The sequence below is a fragment of the Callorhinus ursinus genome, unplaced genomic scaffold, assembly GCF_003265705.2.
Source record: "Callorhinus ursinus isolate GAN/ISIS: 27379988/994484 unplaced genomic scaffold, GSC_fseal_2.0 scaffold17, whole genome shotgun sequence".
Lineage (NCBI taxonomy): Eukaryota > Metazoa > Chordata > Mammalia > Carnivora > Otariidae > Callorhinus > Callorhinus ursinus.
In genome coordinates, this window is record NW_027397079.1 from 15041872 (window position 1) to 15065286 (window position 23415).

General features: G+C 40.1%; 1 protein-coding gene across 2 annotated transcripts in view; it reads left to right on the forward strand.

Moving 5' to 3' along the window:
• Positions 1-22346, forward strand: part of TRAPPC11 (trafficking protein particle complex subunit 11) — a 46166-nt gene extending 23820 nt beyond the window's left edge. For both annotated transcript variants that reach the window (XM_025885914.2, XM_073902289.1), the window contains 12 exons: positions 24-179; positions 1563-1750; positions 1877-2025; positions 2212-2333; positions 2854-2973; positions 6854-6919; positions 7030-7186; positions 11088-11199; positions 14162-14253; positions 15337-15470; positions 17314-17481; positions 21357-22346. In XM_025885914.2, coding sequence (XP_025741699.2) covers positions 24-179; positions 1563-1750; positions 1877-2025; positions 2212-2333; positions 2854-2973; positions 6854-6919; positions 7030-7186; positions 11088-11199; positions 14162-14253; positions 15337-15470; positions 17314-17481; positions 21357-21401 — 1509 coding nt within the window. In that variant the 3' untranslated portion in view covers positions 21402-22346. The remainder of the gene's footprint in view (positions 1-23; positions 180-1562; positions 1751-1876; positions 2026-2211; positions 2334-2853; positions 2974-6853; positions 6920-7029; positions 7187-11087; positions 11200-14161; positions 14254-15336; positions 15471-17313; positions 17482-21356) is intronic.
• Positions 22347-23415: the final 1069 nt, after the last annotated feature.

A 23415-nucleotide genomic window follows, 5' to 3' on the forward strand; every position in this document is an offset into this window, starting at 1 on the left:
CCTTGCTCTGACCTCTTTTACAGGAATATAACCAGTTCTGTGTAATCGAAGAAGCAACCAAAGCAAGTGAAGTTTTAGAAAATTTGACTCAGGGAAAGATGTGCTTAGTTCCTGGTAAAACAAGGAAGTTTTTATTTAAATTTGTTGCAAAAACTGAAGACGTGGGAAAGAAAATTGAGGTTAGTTACGAAATTTGTTAAAACATACTTTAAGTGACAAAAGTATGTGTATGTCAGAAAAAATTTCAAATAGTACACAAGTTTATTGAGTAAAAAATGAACATCGTCCACTTGGACTTCCCAAGGGCAATCATTCATGGTTTGGTGGGTTTTCCTTTTTTGAGACTATACTATACATAATATTCTATCATTGATTTTTTTCACTTACCAGTGGATATTAGGCATCATTTCCTGTTAGTACGTAAGGCCAACCTCATTTTTGATGACTACATAATCAATTAAAGACTTTTAAACAAAATATATATATATTAAGTACTGTAGCAATTATATTTTGTATGATATGACATAATTCAGGCTAGAGAGCTATATCATTTTGAGGTTTAAACATTTCTGATCGCATTTTTTTTGAAGAAAAATGAAGACATATATATTTTAAAGGATTCTTTTAATATTCATAATTAAAGTGCCTTTTAGAAATATATGATGAAAATATTATTTTTATTGAGCATAAACTGAACCAAACTACATGGGTTTAAATCCACCTCTCCAGCTTACTAGCGTGTGGCCCTGGCCAGTTACTTGACCTCTTTGTACCTCAGTTTACTCATCTGTAAAGTGGGGATAATAATGGTACCTACCTCTTAGTGTTTCATGAGGATTAAATCGGTTAGTTAGTGTAAATTGCTTGGAATAGTGATTAATACATAGTAAGCTTTCATTAAGTGCATGTTTTCTATGGCTTGAAAACCATGATGATATTTGGCTGATCTAAACTTAGGACCATTTCTAAGAAACATAATACTACCAGTATTCCCATAACACTTTCTGTGAACCTGTCCATTTTATTATTAACTAAAATCCAGAGTTTTTTGCTTATTCACTAAAAAAAAAATTCTTTGATTTTTTAATCAAAAATTAAAAACTAAATCTCTAATTACATATTTTATTTTTGCAAGGTACCTAAGAAAGCTTACCAGATGGAAATCATAATTAATAACACTATTTTGAGTACATTTGTTAATGGATTTAGTTGAAAGGGACATTTATTCCGTTAATAATATTATAGATGTCTTCGGGAAAAATACGTTTGGAATTAGGAATTAGGTTATGAGTATGCTAATGGTCATCAAACCATTGATGTATTTCACTCAGCAGCCACTAACTGAGCATCTGTTACGTCAGGTTCTTATCTCCGTTTAAAAGTGAACGTAGTCAGTGTCACAGCTAATAGATGACCAGGACAGCTGCCCCAGCAGGTGTTCTGACCTCATCACCCTGTGGGTCTCTAGAGGGACTCGGCAGGCCAGCAGTCACTATGTCATTTGTCGCAAGGGGATGGTGACAAGTATGAGGTGGCATTTCTGACAGCCCTCCATCTTTCAGATTACTTCGGTAGATCTGGTTCTGGGCCACGAGACGGGAAGATGTGTGGTTTTAAATTGGCAAGGAGGAGGAGGGGACGCTGCTTCCTCCCAAGAAGCCTTGCAGGCCTCGCGTTCTTTCAAAAGACGGCCTAAGCTCCCTGACAATGAACTTCACTGGGACAGCATAGTCATTCAGGCAAGCACAATGTACGTCCACCTCGCTAGGCAGATTGTGGAAGGCCATCTTGTTTCTTCTAAATACTTTGTTTGAATAACTTGTTTTCTTAAGAATCGGTTTACTCAGCTAAGGTGTTTTTTTTTTTTTTCCCAAAGGATCATCTCCAGAGTTCCAAACATTTCTGTGCATCTGCGACATGACCCTCCTGCCCTGACCAATGAAATGTATTGTTTGGTTGTGACCGTTGAGTCCCACGAGAAGACCCGAATCAGAGACGTGAAGCTCACCGCTGGTTTAAAACCTGGTAAACGTTCCTTTTTAAAAATTCGTCAGTGTTCATTCAACATAAAACAAATATCAGTGGTGTCAACTACAGGAAGTGTATTTAAAATATGGTTATGAAGTAGTTATGAAATGGGCTGTGCGGTATGAATTGTTAGGATAAAGTTTGAATTCTCTGTATTTAAAACACCGATATTAACACTTTTAGGACAGGATGCCAATTTAACTCAGAAAACGCACGTGTCTCTTCATGGAACAGAACTGTGTGATGAGTCCTACCCGGCTTTACTCACTGACATTCCCGTGGGAGACTTACATCCAGGGGAACAGGTGAACCTTGGTCAACTACGATGGGAGAGGAAAGGAACTAGATTGCAGTTTTAAATATGTAGTGGGTCTTAGATAGTTCTAGAGCATTTTAACAGCATATCCTGGGGCTAAAAATGGGATTTAACTAATACACATTTTATACACATTTTACATATTTAAATGTGTAAAATGTTGTAAGCAGTTTTTATACGAGTGATTTTAGAGCAATTGACCCTAATATGGAGAACTAGTTGCCTTGATAAAATACCTAAATAACATTAAGTGTGTAACTTAGTGGAATAACCCCTCAGGCAGCTTTTATTTCTGAACTAAACACAGTCTTGGGAAGTTGCCAATGATAGTAAGAACAGGTGGAATAGTAATGATCCCGCTCTTATATTGAGGCAGGAGCAGCCGGTAAAAAGTGTTCAAGAATTTAGTCAGTTGGTACAATAAACTTTTAAAAGGTGGGCAACATTATCCTAGAGTATGTGTCAGGAGGAAATCTCTGAATTATTAAAGTACTTTTATTTTGTTACAGCTGGAAAAAATGTTATACGTTCGCTGTGGAACAGTGGGTTCAAGAATGTTTCTTGTGTATGTTTCTTACCTCATCAATACAACTATTGAAGACAAAGAAATTGTTTGCAAGTGTCACAAGGTAGAATTTTTCTTTTTTCTTTTTCTTTTTTTTTTTAAGATTTTATTGATTCATTGGAGACACAGAGATACAGAGAGAGAGAGAGAAAGCATGAGCAGGGAGAGAGGCAGAGGCAGAGGGAGAAGTAGGCTCCTTGCTGAGCCAGGAGCCTGATGCGGGGCGTGATCCCAGGACCCTGGGATCATGACCTGAGCCGAAGGCAGACGCTTAACCATCTGAGCCACCCAGGCGCCCCAAGGTAGAATTTTTCATAGCTACTTCAGGAAGGTTCCTGTGTGGAGTATTCCCTATTTTGTGTTTCTTAGTTTACCTGTAACAAGATGAACAGCTTAGGTGCTTGTAATCTATTAACAATTTTTTTTTAATTTACCAATTTTAATTAAACATTTCTTGTTTTTTTTTTAATCATTTATAACTATTATAAATGATATACTCTGGCTGTCATTGCTCACACTTCAGAAAATTGGCCTCCATGGCTTTTTGTATGGTCAAGGAATTTGGGATCTTTTGCAAAAAGTTTGAGACTCTAAACCTATGTGTTTCCTTATAAAATCACACATTAGACAAAATCTGTAAGTTGGTTATACACTGAAGATTTTGGAGGATGAGAGGTCTCCCTTTATGAAATCTTTGTTCTGTTAGAAAGGACCATGGAAATTGTTGCTGCTAAGTACAGGTAGAGGGTAGAAATAAGGCCAGCATGGTCATAGTCCGCCACTTGGAGGCCACTGCTGTCACCTCGTTGGTGTATTTTCTGTTGGTCTCTGCTCTATTTACAGCGGTTTGGGGGAGCCATGTTTTTATTTAGATATAATCATATTGTCTGGAATTGCTTGTATCTTCGTTTAGTAATGGACAGTCTCGGTATCTACTGTCTGCTTAGTCTTCCTGTGTTGTTTCGGCCTGTTCTCCGGAAGTGGGCCCTCAGCCAGCAGAGGAGAAGGCCAGTCAGTCTGGCCATTTGTAGGAAGGTTATAGCGCAGAGTCTGGGCCATCGGCTGTTTCGTGAGTCAGTGGGAGGCAACCCCATCCTAAGAGAGTTAGGAGTATTTCCCAAGTGGAAGGAGGGAAGGCATTGAATATATCAAAGACTTCACCTAGCCCGATGCACTGGAATGAATCCTGGTGGGCGGAGGAGGAGGTGAGAGTGCCAATCTCAGCGTGGCCTCCTAACCTGGCGCTCAGTCTAGCCACGGAAACTTCTGGCCTCCATTTCCTCGTCTCTAAAACAAGAACAGTACTGTTCTGTGCAGCTTTAGAGTCCTCAGCCTTGGATGTCGTTTCTCCTTCGGATAATGAAGCTTCTAGTAGACTTGGAACATACCTTTTTAAAATAATTGTCTGCTCTGTAGTAACGATCCCGGAATCACACTACAGCGGTGTGCAGTGCTCTCTTCTCAGGACGTGATATTACTGAGATGCATGCCGCTTGTTCTTAATCCCCTTCCCCTATTTCTGTCATGCCCCCACCGCCCTCCCTTCTGCTAACCATCAGTATGTTCTCTATAGTTAAGAGTCTTTTGGTTTGTTTCTTCCTTTCTTCATTTGTTTGGTTTCTTAAACTCCACACACGAATGAAATCATATGGTATTGGTCTTTCTCTGACTGACTTATTTCACTTAGCATCACACTCTCTCACTCCATCCGTGTCATTGCAAATGGCAAGATTTCATGCTTTTTGATGGCTGAATAGTATTCCACCGTGCGGGTGTAGGTGTGCCTCTCACCTTTTTTATCCATTCATCTATTGATGGACGTTTGGTTTGCTTCCACAATTTGGCTGTTGTAAATAATGCTGCAATAAACATAGGGATGCATATATCCTTTTGAATCTGTGTTGTCATATTCTTGGGGTACATACTCAGTAGTGGAATTACTGGATCGCACGGTAATTCAGTTTTTAATTTTTTGAGGAACCTCCATACTGTTGTCCACACAAAATGTCATCTGCCCATTTTTTTAATTGGATTATTTGATTTTTTTTTTTGGTTGTATAAATACTTTATATATTTTGCATACTAAGCCTTTATTGGATATGTCATTTGCAGACATTTTTTCCTAATCAGGAGGTTGTCTTTTAGTTTTTTAGAGAAGCTATTTATTTTTCTATCAGCCAGTCCATTCCCAAGATAAGCTTTTAAGGGACACTCATTCTGAGGGACAGAAATAGATGTTCCACAAAAGAATGAATTGGTAAGATATGTTCGGTTAAAAGGTGTTAAACAGATACCTTGACTTCAGGGCTTAGCACTGCATTGAATTTGCTAATGTGTGTTGAGAATTTCACAAAAGGCTGTGGTGATTAGCTTTCAAAATTATTTTACTAAGAGGCGCTTTTCTCATGGAATGTCTGTCTTACAGGTCCTAGTGTTACTTGTAAGACATTTTGGAAATTCAAATGTAAATTCTTTTCCCTTCACTGGATTAAATCTCATTTTTACCTGCATGTGTGTCTGCTTCGTAGGCCATGTGGAAATTTAAAGTAGGCCACATCGAAGCTACTCATTGAGTTGCTTCTTCATTTCCATATATCTTTTCTGTGGGGGAATATTGAGGCCCTGGGCTTTAGATCATGGAACCCCTGCATCCGTTTTCAACCATCAATATCCTACTTACTACACTTTCTTAAAAAGTTAGCTTGATGGTATTGAGAGGAAATGTTTGAAGCATATAATAATAATAAACATGGTTTAGGCATTCCACTGGTGCTGCATATGCATTGTGTCACTTCATTGTCAGCAGCCCTGTGAGGATCGTGAAACAGACTCAGAGACCATGTCCCCTCCCCAGGGTCACCTCACTGTGCCCAAAGTCCTCAGGGTTATAAGTATGTGTCCTCAAGGATTAAAACCCACATCCACCTGGCATTTTTACAGCCTGAGTTTTTAATCAACATGACTTTTTTTTTTAAAGGGTTCTCACCAATGGGATGGGTGGTTTGGTTCCAAAGCCATAGTAACCACATTGTTTAGTGAATAGACTCAGGGAGGCGATGTAGCACGTTGGTTAAAAGTACAGGCTTAAGGGTGAAATCTGCCTTTGTCACTTACTAGCTATGTGTGACCACTTCATCTTAAAATGATGAGTATAGGGACGCCTGGGTGGCTCAGTCAGTTAAGTAGCTGCCTTTGGCTTAGGTCATGATCTCAGGGGCCTGGGATCGAGCCCCATGTCGGGCTCCCTGCTCAGCAGGGAGTCTGCTTCTCCTTCTCCCTCTGCCCAGTCCCCCCCAACCACTGCGCGTGTGCGCGTGCCTGTGTGCACGCCCTCGCACATGTGTGCGAACTCTCTTTTCCTCTCTCTCAAATAAATAAATAAAATCTTAAATCCTTAAAAAAAAAATGGCAAGTATAATGGCGTCTGTTTCCTTGAGTTATTACGAACATTACGTAATGCTTGTAGAGTGATTATAGCACTGTCATATTTTATTATTGTTACTATCATTATTATTAGTCATCTTGTGTTGAGTCCAGGTAAAGAACTTAGACAGAAAGAAGACTCAGATTCTAGACTTGGCGCCACTAGCTTTGTGGGCTGAGGCCAGTCATTTAACCTTCCTTAACCTCTGGTTCCTCTTCTGTAAAATGGTGACAGTGCCTGCCTTGCTCATTTTACTAGATCCTGAGATAATTAATGTGCTAGAAAGCCCTTTGCCGTGTGAACTGTTATAAAACCATAAGATAATTTATTAGAAATAGTGGTCTGGTCTCTCTACATAGGTTTTTACAAATATTACCTGAGGGGAAGATCCTACCTTCCTAATATATAAATTGGGATTATTTATTATCAGTTACAGATTGTGTTTTATACACCTTCTATTTTTAAAACTATGTTTAAGTTTAGAAAAGCCATTGAACGTGCCCTTTAAATTTTCTTGCAGGATGAAACTGTAACTATAGAAACTGTCTTTCCATTTGATGTCGCGGTTAAATTTGTCTCTACAAAGGTATGTTCTTGTGAAGCATTTTGGAAATCATTTCAGTTGTAGAAATTACCAGAGAAAGGAAAATGGATTACTGTAGTTCTAGACAGACCTTTTGTCTTCATTTGTGACAGTTTGAACACCTGGAAAGGGTCTATGCGGACATCCCCTTTCTATTGATGACGGACCTTTTAAGTGCCTCACCTTGGGCCCTCACTATTGTGTCCAGTGAGCTCCAACTTGCTCCTTCTATGACTCCTGTGGATCAGCTAGAGTCCCAAGTGGACAAAGGTGAGAATGTGGATCATCCTACTTAATTAGAAGACAGGTGTGTGTGTGTGTGTGTGTGTGTGTGTGTGTGTGTGTGTGTGTGTGTGTGTAGGTTACCAGTGTAAGAGTTAGCTTTTTGCTAAGGGAGGGTAACTGAGACTGATACTCACTAAAGTGAATAAATTTAGAATTAAGGTAGAATTAGTATCATTTACAATTTGCTTGAGTATACCTTATTTTAAAAGATAAGATTTTTGCTACTGTAAGGAAGTTACTCTTTGAAAAATGTACTTGAAAATAAAATATTTTTTCATATTTGGATTTTTTTATAGATTACTTTTTTCTTATTAATTTTTAATTGTTTACTATTATGTATAACTTGTAAAAGATGGTTACTGAAGAAACTTGGGGGAAATATAAAAGAGTAGACAATAAGTTTGCTAAATCAACTAAAACAGTATAGAGAAGAGATTTAAACCCAGGATATTACTTTTCTGGTACATCATACTTTGGGCTTGTATGCTTCTTGAGCTGTTAGAAAAAAATGAGTTTGAATGTTAACCCAAGCAAAATTGTGCTCAGCTATGTTATAAGGGTAAATATTATATGCAAAAAAATCATGATATATTCTTAAAACCAAATATAAATGAGTCATTTGCTCTATTTGTTTATCTACTACTGGACTTCAGTGTTACAAATCATATAGTTGATTTGCAGTACAGGTTGAAATTAGCTGAGTAGTTTTAGAATTCCAGTGTAATTTTTGTATCTGGCCTATAAATAAGTTTTAACATCTCTCAGTAGATAATCCACAGATATTTATCGATTTCCCCGTATGGCGCCTTGCTAGGTTCCCAAGACAGCAAAAGGGCAAGCAGCCTTCGTAGTCACTTCTGTGCATTTTAGGAAAGTCATCATAAAGGAGGGTGGGTGAAACAGGTGGGCGGACGGACACACAGGTAAAATCAAACGTGGCCCTAAACCTCTCTGTTTAAATGCTACAGACAGGTCCCACAGTCTGTGAAGTAATAATAATAGTAACCCATTTTTGCTTTCGGAATGCCTTCGCCAGTTTTGTTTTTCTGGCTTTGGGAACTTGGTTTTCTCCCGGTTCTGGAAGTCGTTGCCGCTGGTTCTCCTTGGTTTCCGTGTCCCCTTCTTTCCGTCCTCCCTGTGCCGACTTGGGAGCGATCGCGAGATTTAGAGTCACGCTGACCTGGAGTGCGTTCTCAGCCCTCCTGCTTGCTCTTTTGTTGTGTTGGACTGTTCAGTGGGTTTTATCATTTCTCAGAGTTAAAGGAGGTCATAGTCTGGATGAGATAATCTACATGAAAATCTCAGCCCAGTGCTCGTCTCCTAACAGCTCAACACAAGCTAGTTATTTGTCCATTCTTTGCTGACTCCTTTCCTGGCCCCTTCAGTGTTGGTCATTTCCAGGATCCTGACTGTGGCTCCCTTTACCTTTTCTACCAAGTCTCCACCTGCCACACAGCCTTAGGCCGCCTGCATCCCACAGTCCGGCCAAAGGAATCCGTGCGTGCTTGGTTCCAGCCAGGGCCCACGGAGACAAACTAGACGCCCTCTGTGCGTGCTCATCCAGCCCGGCACCACGTTCTGCCTTCTTCGTGTGTCTGCCTTCCAGAGACTGGCCCCGTCTCTCCTCTGGCCTTCAGGAATACCTCCGTAGCTGGTTTCTTCTTTGCCATTCTCTCCCTGCTCTGCCTTTCCTATTGCTGCCAGAGTTTGATTTCTCAAGAAACTATTCTGAGCGTGTCATTCCCACTTAAAAAGCTTCATGACATTCCAGATCTTTGCCAGCGCAGCTTCCCTTTCTAGCTTCTTCTGCACGAGCCTCTCTTCTGCCCCTTCCTCTTTCCCAGACTTCGAGCAAGCCAAACTTTACAGTCAGCAAACATCGCCTCCCTCTGGTTTTGAACACGTTAGTACCTTGGCCCACAACCCTTTCCTTTTTCTTTCAACCTGTCGAACTCTTGTGTGCTCTTCAGGACTCCTGTAAGCTTTGACTTTTTGATCTTCCCAAACAGGGCTGGGTCATCTTCCTTCTTTACTCCCCGAGTATCTTGTACGTGTGATAACACGTAACCATTCTATCGTAATTATTTATTTACACTTATGGCGCCTGCACTACGCTGTGTGCTCTTGAAGAGCTGGAGCCATGACATCATCCTCTCCGTATTGCCAGCCTCGTAGTACTTGGCATTTAATAAGTGATAATTAATGAATAATTAATGAATTATAATTAGTGATAATTATGATAATAAGTGATAATTAATGAATAACGTCCACCTTGAATTTCCCATTACTAGTTTTCTGTTGCTGCTGTAACAAATTACCAAGTTGGTGGCTTAAAACAACACAGATTTATCTGAAGGTTCTAGAGGTCAAAGGTCCTAACGTCACGGTGTTGGCAGGGCTGCATTCCTTCTGGGCTCTAGGGAAAATCCTCGCCTTTGCCCTTTTCAGCTTGCAGAGGCCAGTTGGATTCCTTGGCTCCCGGCTCCCTCCTCCAGCTTCAAAACCAGCAGCGTGGCATCTTCCCATGTTTCTTTTCTCGCCTCTGCTTCCATTGTCCCCTTTCTCTCAGGCTCCCTCCTGCCTCCCTCTTTCCCTCATAGCCCTCATGGTTACATTGGACCCAACTGGATAATCCAGTATAATCTTCCCATTTTAAGATCCTTATCTTAATCACATCCGTAAAGTCCTTTCTGCCAGGTTAGGTAACATTCTGGGAACTATGATGTGGTTATCTTTGGGGAAGGGGGTGGCATGGCATTATTCTGTCCCCCACCTCTAAGAACACCAGAACGCATGCATTAGAAAATTTATGTTTGACACACTAAAAATAACAACTTTACTAGGTCATAAGGTTGACCCTAATGTTAATTGTTAATCAAGGTTGTATCATTTTGGTTAACTTCCTAGAATTAAGGAGGACTTGCTGGAGCAAGGTGGGGCAGGGGGGAGGCAATATGAATGTCCCAGGTTCTGAGAAAAAAGGTATCTTAAGAGGTTTGAATTAATGTGTGTTCTGTTTAGCGGGCTACAGTATCATTTCCTAGGCCTTAACGTAGAAATTGGCCCAGCTTTTTTCCCTTTGACTTCCAGTTTCTCCCCACAACCTAACTATTAATTTCTCACAGCCTTCTTCGTTGGAGAACCATAAAAACAATTAGTTAATATTTAAAGACTTTGTTATTATCGTTTGAAAGTTTCACTCACAGATGTGCTAACATCGGTCCTCCATGGGCCCTGTTGCTGGCTTGCATTAAAGGAGGGGCCCCCCAGGCTGCGAAGGGCTGACAGGCAGGGAGACCTCGGGTCAGTTGAGCTTTTGTCTTGTCATCAGGAATTTAGACTAAATTTGGCAAGAGGACAGCATCCTTGTGTAAGAGGTAAATAACCAAATTAGACAATAACGAGGCACCGTATAAGGTGTTTCCATTTGATGGTGTCAGTTATGTGCGTTTGTCAGAAAAGCCCGAGTTGGCTGGAATGACATTTTGAGTACCTTAAGGGTCAACTAAAAATTTCTTTTTCCCTACTGTGAAATGTTTTCTTTGGAGACACGAAGTAATATGGAGAAAGAAAAATAATCACCAAATGGTATTATCCTGACTCCAGACTTTTCCTTTTCATTAGTTCCCATAGGAACTTGTCACAGACCTACAGCTGCTTCGCCTCTTTTTATTATAACGGAATATTGATATATTAGAAAGAAAACCTGGACAGGGACTTTGTGACCTTGAAAAAGTCATTTAACATCTCTGAGCCTTAGTTTTTAAGTCTCTATAAATAATGTATAACTGATAAAGTATTCTGTTTTTGTTCCATTACCGGAGGTGAAACTCTCCTTTCATAGGGAAAATCCTTGCATAAGGATTATAAAAACTATTTCTTGTAGTTGTTTTACAGACTGGAGAGAGTGCTAGTGAATGCTTTTGTCTTCGGTGCCCATCTGTTGGAAATGTTGAAGGTGGAGTAGCAACTGGGCATTATATTATCTCCTGGAAGAGGTAAGTTATATCAGCCCTGTCTCTTTTTCCTTGTCTGTGCTATTCTCATGCCTTTATTATTTGTCATTGTCATTTCATATTTGAAAGCTTCTTTCAGTCCTAGGGTGAAGACTAGAAGTCACGTGCTATCACTAACCATTTGTCAAAAACGCAAAGATTAAAAAGGATCATTAAACTTTCATTTGTATTTGTCACAATTTGTGACCTTAATATCCTGATGAAATTTTAGCCAAATGAATTCTTACAACAGGACCATTAAAAACATTAGGAGAAACTTCTCTTACTTGCAGTCAATAGGATTGTTTACATAGAAAACCCAAGTGAATCAACAAATTATTTGCATTATAAGAGTTCCAGCAAGGTTGCTGGATATAACATTCAATATACAAAATCCAGTTGGCTTTCTATATCAGTAATAAACCTCCAGCAATGTACTTTTAAAATAGGTACCATTTAGATGACAACAATAATTATAAGGTAAGTGAGAGTATATCAGATAGAAAACATGTGTTACCATTATGGAGAAAATTATAGAACTTTAAAACATTAAAGGAAATTCTTAAATAAATGGGGAAATATACAGAATGGTCTCGGGTAGGATTTGGATAGGTCTAATATTGTCTGTTCTATAGAATCAGTGCCGTTTCCTTCAAAATCCCAGTAGCTTACTTTGGTTTGTTTTTGTAGAACCTGACACTCTTGATCATGAAGTTTCTCTGGAAAGGCAAAACCTCAGAAATAGTCAAGATAGGCCAGAAGAAAAACTAGGCAAGGGTACTTGCTCTTCTAAATTCGCAGACTTACTGTGAAGCTACAGTAGTCACTGCTGTGATATTGGCTTGGGGGTTTGTAAATAAGCCAGTGGAAGAGAAGAGAGAGTCTAGAAATAGATCCACAGATCCACACATATGGAAATTATATTTTAGAGAGGGAACATTACAGATCAGTGGGGAAAGGATGAACTGTTCCACAATTGGTGGTGAACAGTTGGGTGTCCATTTGGGAAAAAATTGGATCTCTACAATGTTTATAAAAATCAATTCCAGGTATCCTCAAGTTCTAATTGTGAAAAGCAAAACTTTATTACTTTTAGTAAAAAATAAGAGAATTGTTTAAGACTCTGGAATAGGGAGAGTTCCTTTAAACAAGACATAAATGTATAAGCCACTAAAATTGGTGAATTTGATTTGTTACAATTAAGTTTCTTAGTTCATTTAAAAATGCCATGTAGAAAGTGAAAAGACAAAATACAAATTGGGAAAAGCTATTTACAACATGTAAAACTGACAAAGTATTAGAGTTCATATCAAGACCTTCTACAAATCATAAGAAAAACAAGTCTCCTAACAGAAAGTTGAGCAAAATCTCGAGTATGCGGTGTAAGGGAAAGAGAAGAAGCCAATGGCTAGTAAACATAGGGAGAGAAGCTTGACGCACTAGGAATCTGAGATTCCGATGTGCTCCCACTAATTTGGAAAAATAAAAAGGTTTAACAATGCATGGTTTGTCAAAAGTTCCTTTGGAAGTCTGGCAGGACCAGGTAAAATTGAAGATGTCTATACCCCATAGTCATAGAAAAGTCTTAAACGTGCACACCAAGGGTATGTGTAAGAATGTTCGTAGCACCTCTGATTATCGTAGTCAGCAGTTAGAAACTAAATATCCATCAACAGGAAAATGGATAAATTGTGGCATAGTCATACAATGGGATGTTGTGTTATCAGTGAAAATGAATTAACCAGAGCTACACCTGGTAACTTAATAGTAAGTGAACAAAGCAACTGCAGATATTCAGAATATGAACAAATTGCATGTATATAATATTGGGAAACATGTGAAACACTGTGTACTTCTTAGGGCCACATACATAATTTGGAAAAGTGTAAAGAAACACATAGCAATGATAGATACCAAATTCAGGATAGTAGTTGCTTCTGCGGAGTGCAAGCAGGAAGGGGTACATGGGAAGATTCAGCTATATTGTTATGTTTTCTGAGGCTGGGAGGTAGATATGTGATATTTTATGTGTTACTTTCTTAGCATGACTCAGTTTTTTTTCATAAATTTTAAAACAGTGGATAAGATATATTAAAAATGAGAACAGAAAAATAATGTAATTTTGTTTTTAAAAAACTAACTTTCTTTTCCCCACTTCTGAATTTACTAAACATTGAAGTTTAGTTTAATTTATGTTTCTAGGAATTAAAATGGTATTGTGAAGACACTGTTTAATTATCCCATCATGCTACTGTAGTACCATAAAGACGTATTTCTTAATGATGAAGGGTTAGATGGTTTTTCCTGTCGCTTCTGCTGTATAATAATTGGCACAGAGTGTTGGCTATTCTGCCTCTAGATACATAACTCTCCCCAAGGGCTCTCCTTGGTCAGATAGCACCCAGCTGGCCCTGTAGTTCCCATTCTAACTGTAACAGAGGGAAAGATACTTGACACTTTCCTAATGGTACTCACTTTTTCTCGGTAGTGCTGGAATGGCACCCTGTTTATTGATTTTAACGTATTTTTAGTTCCTCGGTTTCTACTCTGTACTTCTAGAATTGTTGTAGTAGTCCGCTTGCAAGTGGTCCCTGCTCAGCTGTGAGCCGGCTGCAGGGTGAGAAGGAGGTCTCTGTCACAGTGTCGGTCACTGGGCGGCCACCCACACTGAGAGCGTTTTGCTACCAAACACTGTGTTCGGTGGTGTGCCCCCTGGCGTGCTCGATTTACCCTACGGCACTGGGGCCAAGCAGCAGCCGTGGGTTGGGGCATTTGTGGATTGGAAACGTTCCAGCCACAAACAGGATTCCGAAAGCTTTTCACGAAACAACTTCCATTAGTAAAGTTCTAGAAAATGTAGAAGTAATTTCTGTTTCCTTTGGAACACGTTGGTGCGTATACACGTTTCCTGTTTTTAACTTTTCGCGGGAAGCCTGGGTTTGAAAGCTGCCCTTTTCTGCCGCAGGACCTCAGCCATGGGGAATGTTCCTGTCATCAGTACTGCCGTCACTCTGCCACATGTGATCGTAGAAAACATTCCTCTCCACGTGAACGCAGGTAACGGCATCAGATTGTACTCGAGGAAAAGAATCCAGGAAGAATACCTGTTTTAGCTTCTAAGGTTTAAAAAATTCTATTATAAAAAAATGCCCGGCATTTACAGAAGTAGATTCTGATCAGTCCTGTTTCATCCATACCTCTACATACGCCTCCTGCTCCCCTTATTTTAAAGCAGATCCCAGCTATTATTTCATCTATAAATATTTTTGTCTGCATCTTTAATGTTAGCGGTTATTTTTCGAAACATAATCACAATTCTGTTATCATCACTGACCCTCTCCGCTCTCAGACTGTTTCTCTCTCTCTCTCAAATAACTAAATACATAAATAAATAAAATCTTTGAAAATTAGGAATAATTTCTTAATATTATCAAATTCCAGTGTCGCAATTTCCCTGGTCGACTCTGTGAAGGTTCTTTAGATTGTTTTAAGGTCTCGCATTGCAGCTGATGGATGTCTCGTACTTTTGAAATCTATGCTCAAGAAGACCCCCCCGCCCTCTACTCCATCATGTCCTTCACCACCACTGCCTGCCCCTCTTCCTTGCTGTTCATTTGTTAAAGAAATGGAGTCCGGTGTCCTGTAGAGCTTCCCATAGTCTGGATTTTGCCGACTGCATTGTAATCAGTTTTGAGGGTCCCTGGGAGTTGGTGGTGAGATCTATAGTCTTGATCAGATTCAGGTTCAAGTTTTTGGCAAGAATACTTCATGGCTAATGGTGTGTGCTCCCATCAGGAGGCACGTGATGCCTATCATTCCTTCTTGAACCGTGATGGATATTTAGAGAAATGTTTTATAGACTTGAAAAATTATTCCTAAAATATAATTCACCTCCTGATAGCCACGACTCTTTCTAGGTCAATCAGCTTTACAAGGAGACTCGATTCTTTTGGGCCTGTTTTATCATAGTCCCATGGGCTGTTGTCCAATCAAAGAATTTTCTTATTTAGCGAGAGCACGGTATTATCACTAATTTAAATAATCCTATGTCTACGGAATGAATTTCATTTACAAAAAGAACTCATAAATGGTGAACTATTTTTTTTTTAACCAAAAGAAATGTGTCCTCTTTCTCTGCAGATCTGCCATCATTTGGGCGTGTCAGAGAATCCTTACCTGTCAGATATCACCTACAGAACAAGACCAGCTTAGTTCAAGATGTAGAGATTTCTGTGGAGCCCAGTGATGCCTTCATGTTCTCGGGTCTCAAACAGGTATAGGTCATATCTCATTGGGTTGCTTACGTAGATAGAGAAGTGTGGCCCAGAAATGGAGAGCTATATATTTAGCTTTTACAAACGAACTGAGAAGGCTGATTGTGGTCCCTGTTATTTTGATAGGAAATTTTTAGCCACTTTTAGTATATGTGCTGCCGAAGCGAGCACTTTTAGCCACTTTTAAAGATTAACTATAATTCATAAAGAGGTGGATTAAGTGGGTAACCCTTTTCACGTTGAGATCATACATGTAAGTTCCTTCTTTTTATAAAACAAGAATTCACAAATCCTTGGACTGTAATAGGATTCCTGAAAATTTTATTATTTATTTATTTATTTTTATTTAAAAAAAATTTTTTTTTAAAGATTTTATTTATTTATTTGGCAGAGAGATACAGAGAGAGAGCAAGTAGGCAGAGAGGCAGGCAGAGGGAGAGGGAGAAGCAGGTTCCCCATGGAACAGGGAGCCCGATGCGGGGCTCGATCCCAGGACCCTGGGATTATGACCTGAGCCGAAGGCAGCCGCTTAACCGACTGAGCCACCCAGGTGCCCCGGATTCCTGAAAATTTTAGATTTCCCTTTTATTACTACTGAGTGTGTGTGTGTGTGTGTGTGTGCGAGTGCGTGTACTTGTGTCTTTTAATTGGAGGCCTAGAGGCCTTATTACCCATATTAAAAGCTTGATTCTCTGGGGGGCATGGCTGGCTCAGTCAGAAGAGCATGCAACTCTTGATCTTGGGGTCATGAGTTCAAGCCCCATGTTGGGTGTGGAGCCTACTTAGAAAAAAAAAAAAGCCTGATTTCTCTTCTGAACTATCAGTGAAACTTTTTAGAGATTTTTGATCTTGCACAGAACTTACTCATCTTTGGCACATTTAGACACGATTTTATATTTAAAATAAAAAATCGTTCAGGTGTTTTGATTCACTCATTCAAATCAGAGGTGGAAAAGTTCATCACGTTTTTGAATGGAACATACACTTCCAGGCAAAACCGTATTTCAGTGAGAATTCTGTCTTCTGCTGTCAAAGTGGATAACAGACACCCCTCAATAGTCAGTAAATACTTTGCATCAACGAGGACATAACTAGAAGAACAAATGTGTCCTAATACTCAGAAGTGTCTACCCTGACTAGCCATCTGTGCTGTACATAATGTGAATGCTATGTTTGTTGTTAAACATAAAATAGAATTATATATGAAACATACTATAAGTGCATTCATATTTAAGTTGATAACATAGAATACATCATATTAGCTATTACGTATTGGTACATGACATGTACATACTATATGTACTCATTTGCAAATGAGGAAGCTTTTCTAGAGTGTCCTGATCTTTTTCACATATTGATTTATAAAAATATATGATACCAAACATCTTTTTTTCCCCTGACATCATTTACCTCACCACAAAGATGCCCTAAAAGAAAACACCGGAAACAACTAGTTTGTCTTACGTTGACGTAATGTATACAAAGATACCTTTCTACCAGTTATCTCATAACATACTGTGACTGTAAAAAATCTACCTGGTCTCAGACACAGAAAATCTTGATCCATGTCGTCTTCCCCTTTTTAAGCTGGTGCAAGTTGCCGTTTGGATCTTGGTAGAAATCACGCACATTTTTTTAATGCATTTATTATCTGTGTAGTCCTCATGTCACACTAATTCAGCCCTGTATTTTAGAATCTGGAAGGTGGAATTAGGAGAGAGAGAACATTTCACCAGAAAGATTTGGGTATCCAGTCACTTGTGAATAATTAAGGGGTGACACCGTGAAGATGCTGTAAGCATGTACCTTTGATTGTCTTTCTCTACAACTTGTTATGCTATAGATTCGATTACGGATCCTCCCTGGCACCGAACAGGAAATGTTATATAATTTCTACCCTCTGATGGCTGGCTACCAGCAACTGCCGTCTCTCAACGTCAACCTGCTTAGATTTCCTCACTTCACAAATCAACTGCTCAGGCGTTTTATACCTACCAGTATTTTTGTAAAGGTAAGGCTTAGAAATTGTCTGCTTTTTGAGTCTCCTGTCTTGAAAACAAACCAGAGGTATTTCTTTCATGTAAGCTTCACTGAACAATATTTTGAGACTGATAGCTTTCATTGTTACAATATGAGTTTGGCAGTATTGCTGTTCATTTGTGTAAAGTTGCTATTATTTCACAGAATCTAATTTCAAAGGTTTTCATTCCCTTAGGTAGATAATGATTTACCCTCGCAGGATCCTTTGACGTGTTTATTCTTTGGCTTAGTAAAGTATGTTTTTACATTGTAGTTAGTTTGTAACTAGTTTTTAGTCAAAATGGATCAGCTTTCTAAACATGAACCTTGAATGTTCCTAATTCCCTGTGTAATACTGGACTGGGGCCTTTTCTGAAAATGATCCCGTGTCGGAAACTGTACTCGGGTTGAATGTTTTGATGTTATACACGGGGACCGTGTCCAGGTTCCTGGGGTAAAGGAATGTGTCAGATGGTCATGGTCGGTGTGGGAGAGAGCGAACCGGGCTGTGCGGGAGGTTCATTCAGCACAGCGCTTCCCTCCGCTGAAGCTGTTCTCGCTGCCTAACATTAAGGCTTCCCTCCCGCTGGTTGTGGGTTCCTCTAACTCAGGTATACGTGGATATATATGCATCCTGTGCACCGTCTTCTGTTTTAACTTTATACTCCCTTTTGGAAGGACATGTCACATTGCTTCCTCTTGCCTGTTTTGTGTGTCTCTTATTCAAGTTTGGAGGAACTGTCCCTTCTTTACACAATCTGGGATGGGGTAAATGATAAATGAGTCTGTGTGTTGATGTATCCTTTATAATCTTCCTAGCTTTTATCTTTCCATCTGCAAAACAATAATTTATTAACGTTTCCAAGCACCATACTTGTAAATTGTAAAAGAAAAATCTCATACTTACAGATCTCCTGTGTTTAAACAGTGGCTTTTTGAAAAGACTGAATTTTTTTTAAGATTTTATTTATTTATTCATGAGAGACAGAGAGAGAGGGAGAGAGAGAGAGAAGCAGAGGGAGAAGCAGGCTCCCAAGGAGCAGGGAACCCGATGCGGGACTCGATCCCAGGACCCCGGGACCATGACCCGAGCCGAAGGCAGACGCCCAACCATCTGAGCCACCCAGGCGCCCCAAGACTGAATTTTTTTTAGAGCAGTTTTAAGTTCATAGTAAAATTGAGAGGACAGTACAGAGATGTCCCACATAACCTCTACCCCGCCCCAACAGCAGTTTATTTTTATTTTTTAATATTTTTAATTGTTAATTTAATTTTTTAAAAGATTTTATTTCTTTATTAGAGAGAGACTGCATGCACACAAGCAGGGGGTGGGAGAAGGGGCAGAGGGAGAAGCAGACTTCCCACTGAGCAGGGAGCCCCACTTGGGGCTCGATCCTGGGGTCATGACCTGAGCCGAAGGCAGACGCTTAACCCACTGAGCCACCCAGGCGCCCCGGCAGTGGCTTTTTAAACATTTCCACCTGTTCACATTCACAAGCCACGTCTGTTGCTGTTCCTCCTGTCGTGTCTGAGGTCACCCTGCAGGGGAAAAGTCTTGAGACCCAGGTGGGGAGCAGTGGCGGCATGGGTGACCTTCTGAAGCGTGCTGTTCCCAAATTCAGAAGTACAGCTTTAGTTAGCATGGGAGTAGGTATCCGCATAGACAGAGCTCTACAGACACCGCCTGTTTGAGACGTGACAGTTGATCATTTTGGGGAATCAGGATTTCGGATCCGCTGATGAATCTCTTTCATTCCTTTCCCTGTAGGGCTCGGTACGCCCAACCTAATCCCAGCTCGTGCTAGTTCAGTCTTCTGCTGTTCTTCCACAGTAAGCCTTTGCCGGGTAGTGCTTAAATCCATAAGGAAAGGTTCCAGGAAAATAAACATTTGTAAGTTTTAGCATAGCTAGCATGCCCTTTCCTAACTGCCATGCTCTTTTTTCTAAATACAGGTACTACCTTCTAGTAACGTGACTGCTGCCAAAAAAGTTGGCTGGGATCCTCAGAGCCGGCTCCTTTATCAGCTGGGAAGTCTTAGAGTGACAGTTGTTTGACCTGTGACTGAGGATTACCCTTTTCCCACTTAGTGAAGTCTTACTGACTCAAGTTGCACATCCCTTCACACCTTTAGTAAACTCCAGAGCTGTGCTATTCCAGTATGATAGCCACTACTCATGTGAGCCCTACCGAGATGTAAATTACAGTTAATTAGAATTTAATTTAATTTAAGAATTGGTTAGTTGCACTAGCCGCACTTGAAGTGCCCAGTAAATCAGTGTGACAGGTGGCTCCCATGTTGGACAGAACTGACTAGAGCTTTTCCATCATCACAGAAAGTTTCTCTTGGACAGCGCTGCTCTACTTCAAGACTGGATTAATATTTTTCTTCCTTTGAAAAGTAGATTCCAGTTTTCTAATTGCATGATGTTCTTGTCTTCTGTCCCTGTTTGTAAAGCTGTGTTTGGTAAGGATATAACCAGGTTGAGCCATTACTCCGTTTCTTTCTTTCATTTTTTTTTTTTTAAGATTTTATTTTATTTATTAGAGAGAGCGCACAAGCAGGGAGAAGGGCAGAGGAAGAGGGAAAAGCAGACTCCCCGCTGAGCAGGGAGCTAGATGTGGGGCTCAGTCTCAGGACCCTGGGATCATGACCTGAGCTGAAGGCAGACGCCTAACTGAGCCACACAGGTGCCCCCATTATTCCGTTTCTGAAACTGAACACCCTCTATCAGTACTAAAGATTATGTGAAGTACAAAAGACCAAGCACCTGTTCTTTAATTCATTCCGTTCCTGCTTGAATGTCAGAGGCCTAACTTACACACGTATGCATGCATACACACACGTATATGTATGTGCACACACGTACACACGCATGCACACACGTGTGTACATGCAAACACACTCGCACGCATGCATGCATAAAGCGTACAGCAATAAAACTGAAAGCAGGAGTGCTCCTTCCCTGTCTCAGGGAGTCTCACCGGAACCATTCTGCTTCAAGCCCAGCCAGTGGCTTTTGGTGATGATGTTGTAACACTGTTCTGTTTCATGTCCTGAATACCATCTCATGCTTTTCCCACAAAGGTCTGCTAATGTACATCCGCTTAGTAAGATTATTTGCAAGAGTTTAATTTTTTCAGTTCCTTGATGACTCCCTGGGGTATTGCTAACCTGTCAGAAGTTTTACCTCTAAGTACAGTCACGATACCTTTTATTCATTCGTAGCCTTTACTCTTGTGATATGATGTTTTAACTTTTTTTCAGTGACCTTAGGGAAAGGGAAATTTTTGTTTTTATCTGCTGCTTCCATCCTTGTAGTGTTCATTGTTAGATATTCTAGTTCATTGTGAATTGCTTTTTCTTACAAACAGGAGATTGGGAGACCTTGAATCCCCAAGGAACTTGTCTATCAGCTCAGGTTTGTGGCCTTCTTCAAGCGTGGGATGCAGGAGGGCCCTGAGCAAGAGAGAAAATAAAACTATCCGTGAAGCAGGAATGGCAAATGGGTTCCCTTTCACATGCTCCCGGCGCGCGATCAGTAGCTGCTAGGACCCAGGGTGGAGAGAATTAGTGACTGAGGCGGATTCAGCCAGTGGAGGTATGCGGTCGACTGGCAGTGTCAGTGTCTGCGGGCAGAGGGGACAGGGGCAGCGCCTTGGCCCTGAAGCTTGCCCCCCGCCCCAGGTTCAAGTGAAGCAAGAAGGTGGGAGTGAAGAAAGAAGGAGAGAAACAAATGTGATTTTGATACTTGAACACGTTTATTCCATTTTTGTGAAACAGTTCCAAGAATTTTTGAAATCTTTTCAATTAATAGAGCTCTTGTTGTTACTGTCTTATAAACCCGTCTTGTTTCCCCTCTTTCAAGCCACAGGGCCGGCTCGTGGATGATACCTCTATTGCTGCCGCATGAAGTTCAAGACTGGCCCTCGGCTGTTCTTCCGGAGAAGGTGGACGGAGCTGTAGAAGTTTTTCATTGTGAACTGTAGCTTTGATCATGGTAAAAGTTAATCTTTTCTATTTTTTAATGGTTGTTACACCAACTCTTCAGAGGAACTCATGCTTAAAATATTAGGAAAATCTATCCTCTCTTATAGTTTCACTAATAAATATTTGAAATCTCTCAGTGTGACATGGAAAGATGTCTGACCATTGTTATTGTTGGAAGTAGTTTTATGAACAGTAGGTTCTTAAAGTAAGTGATTCGCATGTGCAGTATCAGAGGAAAAGGGAGCCTCCCAAACAGGACTGGCTATGGGGAGGAAAGTGCACCTAAGCTGCCCCAGGGAAGTTCTGAATCCCGGTGCGTCGCTTTCAGAGTTGGCTGAACCGGAGATCAGCCCGTCCTCGTACATTGAATTGAGTGCTCAGAATCCATACATCCCACCTCGTAAGCAGTTGTGTGACTGATCCAGAAAACTTCCAGAAAGTTTTAATCAAAGCAATTTAAGGTGTCTAAAAAAATCTCTGCTTGGTGTCGAAACATGGGAAAGAGGTTCAGCTTGCAGCCAAAACGTGGATCATTTATGAAGCAGGTTTGTATTTGTGTGTTTAACAGATTTTCATCTCTAAGAATCCAAGCTACAAGGAGGTGATTATAAGCTTAATTTCTTAAACTAAAAGTTTTGGAAAAGGATGCAAGTTCTAAATGAGAGCTTTCAGTTATATCGTGCCGTTTCAAAAGGAACTATTTAAAGCTCTTGGAAATTCATGTAAATAAAAATCATATTGTAATAATTTTCTTCTGTTAAAATATCTTAATTTAAAGCTTATCGGATTTCATGGAAAATTTTATTATTTAAAAGCATAGGAGTTGTAAAAAGGAAATAATGATGTAAATAAATACATTCTCTTTCAAGGACACTTATATGTATCTTTCATTTATTTTAAGCTTGTTTGATTTCAGCTTCACAAAGTCGCTTTTACTAAGAATACTATTGTATGAGGTCTAGGGAGAGCATAGGATTGGAAATTGGGAGATCTGCGTTCTAGAACTTGCTCTGCTAGCCTTCGGGGAGACTTGGACAGTGAAACGGGCTCTCTGTCTCAGGAGGACACGGGTTCCCTTCATTCTCGGCTTTTCAGGTAGAGACCACAGGAGCTTGTCTCCACAGATTGTCCAGGATCAGATCCCAGTTCTGCTGCTTGCTGGGGACGTGCTGTTCAAGTTACCTACCCTCTGCATATCTCTGTCTTCTTGTCTGTAAGGTGTAGATGATGGTAATCCCTATCTCCTAGCCTTATTAGGAGAATAATAACAATTAATACATGAGAAGAGCTTGGGAACAGTGGCTGACCCACAGTAGTGCTCAACCAGTGACATCTGTATTGTTATTATTATTATTATTATTTTTAATGGGAAGGCTGAAAAGAATATGCCTGCATCTACTGGAGGGTCTGTGTTATCAGAATGTGTCAGTGTTTATATAGTTGAGTACATACATGAGTACATACATGTGTATATGTGTAAATGTCTAAAACTGAAACAAGATCATGAAATACTTATATTCTGTATGCTCATATATTTTATATCCTCTTCTGTTTTGTTAAAAGACATCCCTAGTGTAACCTACCAAACTGACTTCATGACCCACTAACGGGATATAATCTGCAGCTTGAAAAATTCACAGGTTCCTTTGAATATGAAGATGGTCTGGTGCAGGGCTTATGTAATAAAGATCTCAGATGTTCACACTGCCATCGTCAAACACGAAGTAGGTGTTAGAATGAATCAGTCACCGGCATGCACCTTAAAATTATTAGCATTGACGTCCCTGTGGTCTGTGTAACTCTGCTACTCTACACCAAATAAACAGCTCTGTGCTTTTCCCTCGATCATCCTCAGAGTTGGCAATAGAATAACCGTTTCCCAACCGGGACTTCTCCCATATCATGAATTCTACTGTGAATATATTCTGTTTTCTTAT